The 13067-nt window shown below is 43.8% G+C and overlaps 3 protein-coding genes across 5 annotated transcripts; 2 read left to right on the forward strand and 1 right to left on the reverse strand.

Moving 5' to 3' along the window:
- The first annotated feature begins 483 nt into the window (after positions 1 to 483).
- Positions 484 to 4871, forward strand: LOC132462419 (holocytochrome c-type synthase-like). The gene is made up of 8 exons (XM_060057951.1): positions 484 to 632; positions 1313 to 1408; positions 1720 to 1865; positions 2241 to 2351; positions 2632 to 2780; positions 3565 to 3684; positions 3958 to 4044; positions 4574 to 4871. Exons 2-8 carry the CDS (start codon positions 1318 to 1320, stop codon positions 4773 to 4775), a joined length of 906 nt encoding a protein of 301 aa, XP_059913934.1. The 5' UTR covers positions 484 to 632; positions 1313 to 1317; the 3' UTR covers positions 4776 to 4871.
- Positions 4872 to 4971: 100 nt separating this feature from the next.
- rwdd3 (RWD domain containing 3) lies at positions 4972 to 10799 on the forward strand. Of its 2 annotated transcripts, none has more exons than XM_060057954.1 (5): positions 4972 to 5402; positions 5899 to 6131; positions 6286 to 6507; positions 6601 to 6752; positions 9768 to 10799. In XM_060057954.1, exons 1-5 carry the CDS (start codon positions 5318 to 5320, stop codon positions 9889 to 9891), a joined length of 816 nt encoding a protein of 271 aa, XP_059913937.1. In that variant the 5' UTR covers positions 4972 to 5317; the 3' UTR covers positions 9892 to 10799. The 2 variants fall into 2 exon arrangements, with proteins under 2 accessions (XP_059913937.1, XP_059913939.1); XM_060057956.1 differs by having other exon boundaries at positions 6289 to 6507.
- On the reverse strand, positions 10237 to 13062 carry LOC132462423 (transcription factor BTF3 homolog 4-like). 2 transcript variants are annotated; one of them, XM_060057959.1, is made up of 6 exons: positions 12904 to 13061; positions 12469 to 12527; positions 11864 to 11977; positions 11158 to 11365; positions 10690 to 10746; positions 10237 to 10504 (listed from the first exon to the last, which is right to left on the reverse strand). In XM_060057959.1, the coding sequence occupies exons 2-6, from the start codon at positions 12520 to 12522 to the stop codon at positions 10455 to 10457; spliced, it is 483 nt and encodes a 160-aa protein (XP_059913942.1). In that variant the 5' UTR covers positions 12523 to 12527; positions 12904 to 13061; the 3' UTR covers positions 10237 to 10454. The 2 variants fall into 2 exon arrangements, with proteins under 2 accessions (XP_059913942.1, XP_059913941.1); XM_060057958.1 differs by having other exon boundaries at positions 10237 to 10746; positions 12904 to 13062.
- Positions 13063 to 13067: the final 5 nt, after the last annotated feature.

Consider the following 13067-nt stretch of genomic DNA (forward strand, 5'->3'; position numbering starts at 1 on the left):
TATTAAAACAATTACTTAATTCTAATTACTTAATGCTAATGATCAATTACTTAATGAGTAAAGTGTATAATACCCTCAATTCCATTAAATAATTGTCTGCACACTAAATTAGTTTATTTGTCTAAATAACGTTAAAAAAAATTAAGCTAATAAAAATGCTTACTGACATGTCATACTATTGTTTTATTATGTTAGTTTTTTGGTCTCAAGTTTAATAATGCAAAGAAAAAATCCTGAGGTATTTGTCTAAATAACGTTAAAAAAAACTTTTTTAAGCTATACAAATGGTTACTACGTGTCGAAATATTTTTTTTATTTCTTTATGTTAATTCAAGCGATAAATACGTTTATTTGTCTATAAAAATAATATAATAATAATAAATAATCGGAGGTAACTTCCGTCCTGCCGTGTTCTGTCACGCCAGGTGTTGTCCTCCTGGGCTGCAGCTGGATACTATTGGGAAAAGGGGAAAAGGGGCCTAAAAATAGAACACTACAGTAATTACGGTACTTCAAACCCGCGTTGCATTGTGGGTACGGCCGGCGTTTTGCTTACCAATTTGACATTGGGCTGTTGGAGGCTGAGCAGAACCATCGGTGCTGTTGCATACAGTAAACACTGCATGAGATAGGTGAGATGACAGAGTTTATTATTGGATTGCTTTGCATTGAGTCACTTCCCAATATTTGCGGGGAACAGCCCGCGAACTAGTTGTCTGTCGGCTTTGTTATGCATTGTCGTGATAATTTGGTATAGACTCCTTCCAAAGCTACTTATATTTTCTAAATTATAAAACCATGCATACGTCATAACTTCATATATGCACCAATTATTCTCAAATGTTTTGTATCTGGCTACAGAAGAGGATAGCCTTGCTAGCCACCACTAACGTTAGTGGTGTGTAGCTTTTAGTTGTGTAAGTGACTTCCACTCTTGACGGGATCTGAATGTCAATAGGGAATATACGTTTGATGTTCCTGCGTCATTTGTCCCCATTTATAAATCTTTGAGGATGCAAAGAGACCATGTGTTCTCATTATATCTGTCGACTTTCTCAGAATGCTAACTTTATCTTGGAATGCAGTCCAATGGGATGAATCAGTCCAACTCTTATTCAAACCCCTGACGTCTGACTGTCACTGTACCCTGGAGGGCCTAATATGTGCCAATAAAACATCTGAATAAATCGAGAGTGCCATGTTTTTTTTATGGCATGAGACTCGCATTCAGAGTATAAAGTTGACATACCTCATGGGGTCTTGCTACACAACAGTTGTTTCACATTTTTAACGTTTCTTTTAATTGAATAAGATGTCATGGCAGCTCCGTTCCCCACCGTGGCTGCGGAGGGACTCCTGGCCCCACCCCAAGGATGTCCTCACAAGAACCGGGAAGCCCCAACTATGAGTAAAGCTCTTCTCTTTGATTCATATTATTATAATTTCTTTGATTATTTTTGAGTGTTTGTACTGTCTGTATGTGTTCCTTTTTGATAAAACGTCTTTGAGCACCGCGAAAAGCGCTTTAAAAAACCGATTTATTATTATTACTATTATTGTTATGATTATTTTATTGTTTTGGCAATGTCTAATTAAAGTTCCTTAGACCTATGTTTTGTTCTAGGCCTTGTGGTGGTAAGTCTTGCCTCGGTGCGAACTGCTAGTCGCTGCGATAGTTGCTAGCTGACATGTCTCACCGGTCTCTGTTTGAACTGCCAGGTCCCCCTCCGTCGGAATGCCCCATGCACCAACCAACGGCATCAGAGGGCCCCATGCACCAACCAACGGCATCAGAGGGCCCCATGCACCAACCAACGGCATCAGAGGGCCCCATGCACCAACCAACGGTTGCGCCCCCCCCCAGTGTAAGTGCTATGAAGACTTTTCGATCACCAGTAACCTGCTTGATTATACATTATCTTTCTCTAACACTTCCTTGAAAGAGATCGGGGGGCCTATACAGGTCTTGTAATCCCATTGAAAGGTTCTTCTCTGGGATTCTTCTACTTCTCGGGGAAATAAAGATTTATTTGACTTTTACTAGACATATTACAAAACCTATTGTCGGTTGTATTTCTTGGTCAACCAAAAATAAACCATGTTAACGTTGACTCATTTTAGGACTGCAAAGGGTCACACCCAACGCGATCGTCGCTGCCAATTGACTGAGCACTGTGTCTTCGGTCTCACACGATGCTGGCGAATCGAACCCTTTGTAATTTCCCTCTAATTGGTTTCAGACCTCATCACTTCCTGCACACCAAGAGAGGGCCTATGAGTTCGTAGAATGTCCCATGAAGGCTGCAAACAGAGACAAGTTCCCTGCCCCTGACATCAACCCTGCCAACATGGTAACACACACACACACACACACACACACACACACACACACACACACACACACACACACACACACACACACACACACACACTTAGTTTGAGCAATGAAGCATATCTGTTTGCGATTTACAATGAAATCGATAAAACAATAGAAACCTCAAAGGGGATGATCTGTTTCTCCTGCTACCTCTTGTGATCGTCTGCTGTCAAAAGACAACAAGCACCCGGTTGAGTGACTCAGACATTACCCAGTGATGTTTGAGCTGATTCCTCAGTGTCCCGCCCCTTCAGATGCCACCGCCCAATCAGCAGCCGTCGGCCGGACAGCCCTTCTCCTTGTCTGTGAACAGAGAGGAGTCTGGGATACCGAGGGCGGGCTCCGACCAGAAGTGGGTGTACCCCTCTGAGCAGATGTTTTGGAACGCTATGCTGAGGAAAGGGTGCGTAGAGGACTCGACTGCATGCCAAACAACATGGTAGCCCCAAAATATACATCAACAAACAACATGGTAGCCCCAAAAGATACATCACCAAACAACATGGTAGCCCCAAAAGATACATCAACAAACAACATGGTAGCCCCAAAATATACATCACCAAACAACATGGTAGCCCCAAAATATACATCACCAAACAACATGGTAGGCTCCAAAATATACATCACCAAACAACATGGTAGCCCCAAAAGATACATCAACAAACAACATGGTAGCCCCAAAAGATACATCAACAAACAACATGGTAGCCCCAAAAGATACATCAACAAACAACATGGTAGCCCCAAAAGATACATCAACAAACAACATGGTAGGACCCAAAAGATACATCAACAAACAACATGGTAGGCTCCAAAATAAACATCACCAAACAACATGGTAGGCTCCAAAATATACATCACCAAACAACATGGTAGCCCCAAAATATACATCACCAAACAACATGATAGGCTCAATAATATAGATCACCAAACATTATGGTAGGCTCCAAAATATATATCACCAAATAAACAATCAGTTGGATTATTTAACCTGGGATCTGGAAATCAAATAGGTCCACCTACGAAGGTGATCTCTGCATTGGTGTATGATATGTTCTCTTACCTTATGTCATGAATAAGATAAGAGAACTCTTGATTGATCACCATCAACCATTGGGTAAATATCACGACGGGATGGGGTGAAAGCGTCTGATTCTATGATGTGTGTGACTGTCCGCTGGCTGCAGGTGGCGGTGGAAGGAGGAGGACATTAAGCAGAGGGACATGGACAACATCATCAAAATACACAACCACAACAATGAGGCGGCCTGGCACGAGATCCTGAGATGGGAAGCTCTCCACAAGAAGTGTGTTCACTCTGCGCCGCCCGACACACAACCAATATCATCACCGTCACGTAGGCCTCGTGTTCTGCTAGGAACAGAATGTCGTCTGGAATGTAAACCAAATTCTCGATGATTCACGTCAACCTGTGGTTAGAGTGTGGAAACCCAGTTTCCCGTTCCCGGGCATGACCACAAAGACCAGTAATTTGGAGTCAACGACTTCCACAGAATCTGATGTGTGTCCGTCTCTGCGTCACGGTGGACTCTGACCCCTTGTAACGTTTGCGTCTGCAGGGAGTGCCCGTGTGGGCCTTCTTTGGTGCGCTTTGGAGGGAAGGCCAAGGAGCTGACGCCCCGGGCCAGACTCAGGAACTGGATGGGGTGAGTGTGGGGGGCGGGCAGGAATACAAATATAAAATATATGATGTTGATTCATGTAAGAATGACATCATGAATCCCAGAGGGTCTTTACGAAAGGTTAGTTCAATATTCTAAAGGTCGAAAGTAAGCAATCAAATATCGGCCAAGTAATGAAGTAATTACTAAAAGCAATACAAAGATAAGTATTATCTGGTAGTTAATTAGCATGTACCCGCTGCTCAGTAAGTTATAAGAAATATCAGGATGACCGGCTGAATATTTAATGACATAAAACTACTAAACATAGTTTTATGTCTAAACGTGTGTGTGTGTGTGTGTGTGTGTGTGTCTGTGTGTGCGTGTCTGTCTCTGTGTGAGTCTGTGTCTCTGTGTGAGTCTGTGTCTCTGTGTGCGTGTCTGTGTCTTTATCCGTGTGTCCTATCCTGTCCCCTATCCTGTCCCCTATCCGGTCCCCTATCCTGTCCCCTATCCTGTCCCCTATCCGGTCCCCTATCCTGTCCCCTATCCTGTCCCCTATCCTGTCCCCCAGCTACGAGCTCCCCTTCGACAGACACGACTGGGTGGTTGACCGCTGCGGCAGCGAGGTGCGCTACGTCATCGACTACTATGACGCCAGCGCAGTGGCCCAGGGGAAACAGGGCGACACCATCCTGGACGTCAGGCCCGCCCTGGACTCACTGGGCGCCGTCTGGGACCGCATGAGGGTCACTTGGTGGCGCTGGACCCATTGAGCCGGCTCCGGTCCTTCCCGTCTCATCCGTCTCATTCGTTTTAACCCATTCATCGATCCATTACCACTTCACAAAATAAAGGTGTACTTGAATGTTGTATGTTCCTGGCTGCTGGTATAGTGCCAGATTGACCGATGTCTAATTACTGTAATTGATTCCTGGTGCAGCTATACATTATAATGACATCGCCTAACTCCCAGTTTGGTGATGCCAAACTGTAAAAAGTTAACAAAGGATTGTTTTATTATGTATGTATTTGTATTACTACTATCATGTTGTAATACAATGAGTGCAAATATTATAACAAGTTAGTTAGTTGACTGTTTGATGTTGGATTTGTTTGTCACAAGCACAGAAATCTGTCAGGCTTTATTTTCACTGTGTACTGTATATACTTCGATAGACAAGCGGAACCATTGTAAGTTCAAATGTATCTAGTCGGAATCGGATACGTGCGGCAATGTAACAGCAAAATAAAAGGCTTCTGGACGAAATAATATGTTTGAAGTTCGAACAAATATGAATGAATCTCATATTGATCCATGTCTGAATCTACTTTAGAGGAGGCCGCAGTCTTATCTGCAATTTACTGCGGAGATGGAGAGTATCAGTTAATTCAAGTGTCCGGTAGGAAGTTACAGCTGCTTGATAAAATATAATTATATTCAGTTGTGGACAGATAGAAATGAACGACATACACCGTTAAAATAATAGGTGTTATGGTCATCATCGCTAGAAAGATCGTTTCGTTTAAAATATTAAGCGTTTGTTAGTTGTTTGATTGTTTTTGGGTGTCGTATGACTCGTATCCCTCTAGTGGTGTTTAAGGAAGATTACAGCTCCCCTCATGTCCAACCATAAATGCATACAAGTAAAATTAACAAATTATAAAACAAGAAACACAATAAGCCTAATCAATGTTTCAATGTACTCTGCGCCCTCAAACAAGCAAAAACTATAATTTACTTATTTGTGTGTGTTTATTGTGAACATATCAAGTGATGTCATAATTTGTATCGTCCATATTAGATCTACACAATACAAATGTAATTCCCATATTATACCCTTCATGTTACACATTCACCTAAAGGTTTTTAACAGGGCACCACTCTTTCTTCTCTAGCGGATGGTGGAGTGGTGGTCGAAATCAAGACGTGTGTGGGGGATGTGAGACGGGTGGAGTTGAGTCTCTCGTTCAGTCTGCCCCCACAGTACCCGCTCTGTCCACCAGACATCTCCGTCACCTCCCCGGTCCTGTCCCGGGAACAGTGTCAGGACGTCCGGCGGAAGCTCCTGGAGCAAGCAGCAGCCCTGCCCGCGGAGCCAATGGTCCACCAGCTTGTATGCTGGCTGCAGGTAGGGCCTAAAAAAAAAAAAAAAGTTTGGTTCCTGACTGTTGGTTGTCAGTTGAGGTCATGGGTAGGACTGTGGACAGTCCTACCCATTGTTGTGTGCGTTTGTGTGCTCACGTGATGTATGTGTGTGTTTGTGCGTGGCTCCGCGTGTTTAGCAGTCAGGGGCGGTGACCTCGGAGGGGGGTGAAGAGGCGGCTCGGGTCGAGGACGCTGGAGGAGAGGAGTGGACGACCGTGCTGCTGTTGGACCACATGCGCTCCAGGGGGCGCTATGTCAAGATGCTGGAGCGCTGGACAGTGCAGCTGCACCTCACCACGAGGTTACTATCAGGCCGTTGGATTCTGGTCCTCCTACGGGGAGCCAGGACGGACATTAAGGTGCCCGACCAATCCGCGTTTAGTCTGGATGATAAACACACAAGTGAAATCAAAGGAGAATGTTTATTGACTAATATATATTTTTTTTTTTAGGAATTCTGCCATCTTTTGAAGACCGTGAAGGTGGACGTCGATTCATCGGGCAAGAAGTGCAAAGAGAGGATGATGAAGGTGCTCTGTGAACGACCCTTTACTTTCTCCTCTTCCTCAAAACATGGGCTTGCATCCCAGGGATCTGGTACAAAGTAAGTACAATAGAGGATGAGTCTTCAATGTAAATTAATGAATGGCTGCGTTTGTCTCCTTCGTATGTTAAAACATGTATGCATTGATAACTTGTGACGTTTGATAATAGACTGACAAAATAATGATGATAACATCACAGAGCATAGGGATAAGCTCATCATGATCAATTAAGGTACGGCCACACCAAACGCGTTACCTGCGTACCACGCGTATAAAATCGGCAATTTTTCCATAGGGAAGCATTGGTTTACGCGCGTATGAGGTGCGTACACGCGTATCATGCGTACCAAGCAACATTTTACTCGCTGTAGGGGCGTATGAGGCGCGTACATATACGCGCGTATATATACGCGCGTACATATACGCGCGTACATGTACGCGCGTACATGTACGCGAGGAGTTCAAAAAATTTAACTTTTTACGCTCATACGCGCCGCAATAGCCAATCAGCGTTGAGCTTGACCCGACGTCACTGGCAGAGAGTAGTGAGCTTGGACAGAAGCATACGGCCGACATCTTTCTTTATTCTGTGTGGAAATAGTAACATAGTTACGCCATTAAATGCTTTTATGGAAACATTTTTAGCGAGAAATGTGCATTTTACTTTCATAATGTTCGCTCGGTGAATGTGAAGGATGTTTGGTTTGATAGTTATGACGAAGAGGGAACGCTCCGTTCACTTGCATGGACAGAGTCTCTGGTTACTAAAGCAACCTCAACGTCTTGGCGGACTATTTCTCTGCTGATCAACACTACGAATGCTGGAAACACACCAGACACACCATGTGAAGTTATTTAACCCGATTATTGTTATTTATATCCGAGATTATTTAATCTAACCCGATCTAAACTCTATCACCCAAACACGGCGGCGTTTGGGTTTCCTACCTCGGACTCCAGAGCAGCCATGTCCATGGCAGCCACGGCCGGCAACTTTCTTTATTCTGAGTGGAAATAGTAACATAGTTACGCCATTAAATGCGTTTATGGAAACATTTCTAGCGAGAAATGTGCATTTTACTCTCATAATGTTCGCTCGGTGAATGTGAAGGATGTTTGGTTTGATAGTTATGACGAAGAGTGAACGCTCCGTTCACTTGCATGGACAGAGTCTCTGATTGCTAAGCAACCTCAACGTCTTGGCGGACTATTTCTCTGCTGATCAACACTACGAATGCTGGAAACACACCAGACACACCATGTGAAGTTATTTAACCCGATTATTGTTATTTATATCCGAGATTATTTAATCTAACCCGATCCAAGCTCTATCATCCACCCAAACACGGCGGCGTTTGGGTTTCCTTCCTCGGACTCCTAAATCCAGCGCAGCCACAGGCTGGGGGGGGGAAGTTTTGGGCGGTCTCATCTACGCGCGTTTGCGTACGCGCGTATCTGACAATTTTTTACACAAAATGGTCAAGCAACATTTTCGCTGCGTTAAGGTGCGAACACACCAAGCGCGTACCTCGCGTACCATGTACGTGCGTAACGCAGCGAAAATGTTGCTTGACCATTTTGTGTAAAAAATGGTCAGATACGCGCGTACGCATGCGCGCGTAGATGAGACCGTCCAAAACTCCCCCCCCCCCCAGCCTGTGGCTGCGCTGGATTTAGGAGTCCGAGGAAACCCAAACGCCGCCGTGTTTGGATGGATGATAGAGCTTGGATCGGGTTAGATTAAATAATCTCGGATATAAATAACAATAATCGGGTTAAATAACTTCACATGGTGTGTCTGGTGTATTTCCAGCATTCGTAGTGTTGATCAGCAGAGAAATAGTCCGCCAAGACGTTGAGGTTGCTTAGCAATCAGAGACTCTGTCCATGCAAGTGAACGGAGCGTTCACTCTTCGTCATAACTATCAAACCAAACATCCTTCACATTCACCGAGCGAACATTATGAGAGTAAAATGCACATTTCTCGCTAGAAATGTTTCCATAAACGCATTTAATGGCGTAACTATGTTACTATTTCCACTCAGAATAAAGAAAGTTGCCGGCCGTGGCTGCCATGGACATGGCTGCTCTGGAGTCCGAGGTAGGAAACCCAAACGCCGCCGTGTTTGGGTGATAGAGTTTAGATCGGGTTAGATTAAATAATCTCGGATATAAATAACAATAATCGGGTTAAATAACTTCACATGGTGTGTCTGGTGTGTTTCCAGCATTCGTAGTGTTGATCAGCAGATATATAGTCCGCCAAGACGTTGAGGTTGCTTAGTAACCAGAGACTCTGTCCATGCAAGTGAACGGAGCGTTCCCTCTTCGTCATAACTATCAAACCAAACATCCTTCACATTCACCGAGCGAACATTATGAAAGTAAAATGCACATTTCTCGCTAAAAATGTTTCCATAAAAGCATTTAATGGCGTAACTATGTTACTATTTCCACACAGAATAAAGAAAGATGTCGGCCGTATGCTTCTGTCCAAGCTCACTACTCTCTGCCAGTGACGTCGGGTCAAGCTCAACGCTGATTGGCTATTGCGGCGCGTATGAGCGTAAAAAGTTCAATTTTTTGAACTCCTCGCGTACATGTACGCGCGTACATGTACGCGCGTATATGTGTGTGCGTATATATACGCGCGTATATGTACGCGCCTCATACGCCCCTACAGCGAGTAAAATGTTGCTTGGTACGCATGATACGCGTGTACGCACCTCATACGCGCGTAAACCAATGCTTCCCTATGGAAAAATTGCCGATTTTATACGCGTGGTACGCAGGTAACGCGTTTGGTGTGGCCGTACCTTTACGCACGTACATGGTACGCGAGGTACGCGCTTGGTGTGTTCGCTAGTGTTTATGACCTATGGATTGTTTGATTGGTAAGAACAATCTATAGGTCACATGTGCTCTGCTAAAATAAATCAAGGAAGAAATATCTTTCAATCTCAACTGTCATATGATGTGTCATGAGCCACAGTCGAATACAGATATACTGGAGTGGGAAACAGTTTTCCCACTCTTCCTAAATGTCTCCCTCTTTCTCTCTGGATTTTCTCAGACGTTCCGGTGAATCATGTTTTCTGGAGAAGGAGTACCAGTCGACGTTGGAGCTGACGGAGGCCTTCCAGGAGGCCGGCATGGCGGAAATGTACCAGCAGATACTGCCGTTACCAACCCTCTGACCATGTAACGGACAAACTGACAAACTATAGACCAGGAGTCACATGTGGCGGTCTCGAGCTCACCGATTGGTCAAGAGACCAATCAATCAGATATGGAAGCGTGAGATGCTGTTGTTTCTATCAGTTCCCTCAGTTAACTTGAAATGTATTAATATGGATGATATTAAGTCATATAGCAATAATGTTGTTCTCAACTGTAGGGCAGATGCGTTGTCGACTGATGAATGGGAAAATAAAACTTGTCTATCAAGGGAATAATAACTAGATAATAATAACTTAATAATAATACTATGAGTGTTACTGTCGACCGGATGCAGACGAATGGGCTTGAACAAAGAAAGAGGAAACTGTTGAATATCTTTTATTGTAATTTAAGCATAACATATCTTCAACACAGGTAACACTTCGAACATTTGATGACATGTCTAAGGCAAAATGGTCCATGGGAGATTTCATCAGTTTACATCTGATCTCAGACCTGTTCTCAGGTATACAGAAGGGGCTTTTGTATCGTGGTTGGAGGCAAGAGCAGTTCTGTTTTCATTCATCAGTTATTCAATAATTCAATGGTTGTCTTCCCCTTTGGAAGCCTCGCCAAAGTCCTGTACAAGATCTGTAATAAGTGAAACAAGGAGATGGATGTTAAACATGACATTGCAAAGAATTTTTATTACAAAAATTCCTTTGAGCGTGATAATGTTAATTTTGTTAAAGTGATGCTTAGAATCTATATTATAGGTAATATTAAAGTACAGTTCGATGTGTTCAATTTCGAGGTCAAGTAATGTGTTGGCCTACCTGGAACATTTTCATATTCGTCATACACCTGCTGGCGTGCTTGTGTATCAAGTGCTGCTGTAAAAAAACAGAATTGACACAATCAGTGCAATAAAATTGGCAAAATCTAATTGACTTCAGCTTCTTTATCTAATCACAGTATTTTCTTGCTGATTGCTTATTAACTGCCTCACCGTATGCATGTTATTAAACAATTGCAATACCATGAATTGAGAAGAGAGGGGGGGGGGGGTTATCAATAGTTAAATAGTTAATGTAGTAGTAATGATATCGAATTTATTATTATTAATATAAGTAATAATACTCAAATAAGTGCTCTTGCCGATTGGCTCTTGCACTTAACCACCATACGTAACCACCATTAGGAAGGGCATTGGTCCGGTCCACCCGGTACGCTGTGAGACCTACGGCTCAGCGTGGTGAGCTGCGGCCGCCCCCCCCCCCCCCCCCGGCCCCCGCTGTACGTACCTGGCCGGGGGCCGGGGAAGCGCTGCGCTAGCTGGCGCAGGTTGCTGAGGCTGTCGGAGCCCAGCTGCGTCAGGATGCCGGGCAGCAGCTCCGTCAGCGGCACGGTCTCGGCGTGGCCCGTCACGGCGAAGGTGTTGGCCGCCAGCGAGGCCTGCACCCTGGGGTTGTTGAAGTGGATCACCATGCCGTCGTCCTTGATCATGTTCACCTGGGAGGGGAGTGGGAAGGACATGGATCATCTGGACGGCTGGGGGCCCTCTCAGCAGGCTACGATACCGCCTGTTGACAGAGGCGGCATCCTATTGGCACACCGAGGGGACTCTTATCATGGGTCTTTAGTAAACTAAGCTAGTGGAGACAAGACACCTGTGGGAAAATGGCCATTTCATTCAAATTAGGGGGAATTCTTTGATGAATAACATGGAGGACGATCAATGAGGTTACGGTCAACCGCATCCTGTGTGCAAAATCAAAGGGGCTCTTTTGGCTACAACATAGATTTCGATTTATATGAACCATAATGCCAATGCAACAGGAAACGCACAATTTGAGGCTACCCATGTTGCCTACAGATATAGCCTACAGTTGATATGCTGTTCAATTGACTGAATATATTGTTCACACATGAACATTTACATGACCCACGCCTATCTTGAAGTAGTAAAAGCTGACTTTATGAATAGAATAGGACACTAGAAAGCCACACCTCTTCTATCCCTGCAATGTTGTTCACCACCAACTTCTTCAGAGAACTCTGGAGCTTCTTGTCTTCCGCTGTGGCGGTTCTGTGGACAATCTTCTTCTTCCTGCGAGGGGTTCCCTGATGACAGACGATGTTAGCCATGATTAGGGAAGGTGTAAAAGAAAAGGAAGCTTCCTACGACATTTTATACAAATGTTAAATATTTTAATCATGGCTTCATCACTACCGTGGAAGCTAAAGAGCTTGATCAAGTTCATATTAACTTAACACATCATCTAAAAAAAACATGCTAAACTCTCCTACCCAATAAGCCCAGCCCTGTTCCTGAACAATTAGGTTCCCCGTAAAAGGGGGAATCTAGTGCGCAGCCGCAGATAGAGGAAAGGCCTGACGGCAGAACTATGAAAACATGTCACTGGAGCCAGATCAGTGCTGCTGCTCCCATCCCATCACATAAAGGGAATGCTGAGGTCAGGAAAAACCAACTGGAAAGTCTTTTGTGACATTAGCCGCTTTTGACAAAAGCAAAGCAAATCAGGAAGCGACTGAAACAGAAAAATAAATCCCACATATTTTGGTGAAATTAAAATGCATTATGTGTACATTACCTTCCCTCCTATCCGGACTTGTGATTGAAGTTTGGCAAGCTTTTCTTGATTCATGACAACTGTTAAAAAAAAGAACATGCAAAAAAAACGTAAGAACAAAAGCAAAATCTAGGGCTGATAGACTCGAATAACCTTCTGGGGAAAAACACAATTAAAATGTTTATTTGACCTTACAATGTATAACAATTAATTTAAGTTTCAACCCAAATACTCAATACATTTTCTTTCAAACATTTCACATCACACACTACTGGAATTTTTTAGTTGCCTCACAAATACACACCAGTAACGACGTTCAGACTAAGTTACACCAGTTATGTGTTCATAAATCAACCACCAAGCTAATCTACAACATCACAATAAATAAGAAAATGGCATCTTAAGTTGACTTGTGACATTTAAGATTGCTTAAATAAAAAAAAAACATATTTATACCTCAGGATGTTTCAGCAGTCCAATAAATGCTGGTCGTCGGTGGACTCACTGCCGGGCAGAAGCTGTTGGGAAGTGATAATAACACGCGGTTGTATGAATTCCCAGGCTCCATGTCATGTGTGTTACAGCAGGATTGTATCCTCATAATTGGTCACCAGGTGGCG

The sequence above is a fragment of the Gadus macrocephalus genome, chromosome 8 (genome assembly GCF_031168955.1).
Source record: "Gadus macrocephalus chromosome 8, ASM3116895v1".
Taxonomy (NCBI): Eukaryota; Metazoa; Chordata; class Actinopteri; order Gadiformes; family Gadidae; genus Gadus; species Gadus macrocephalus.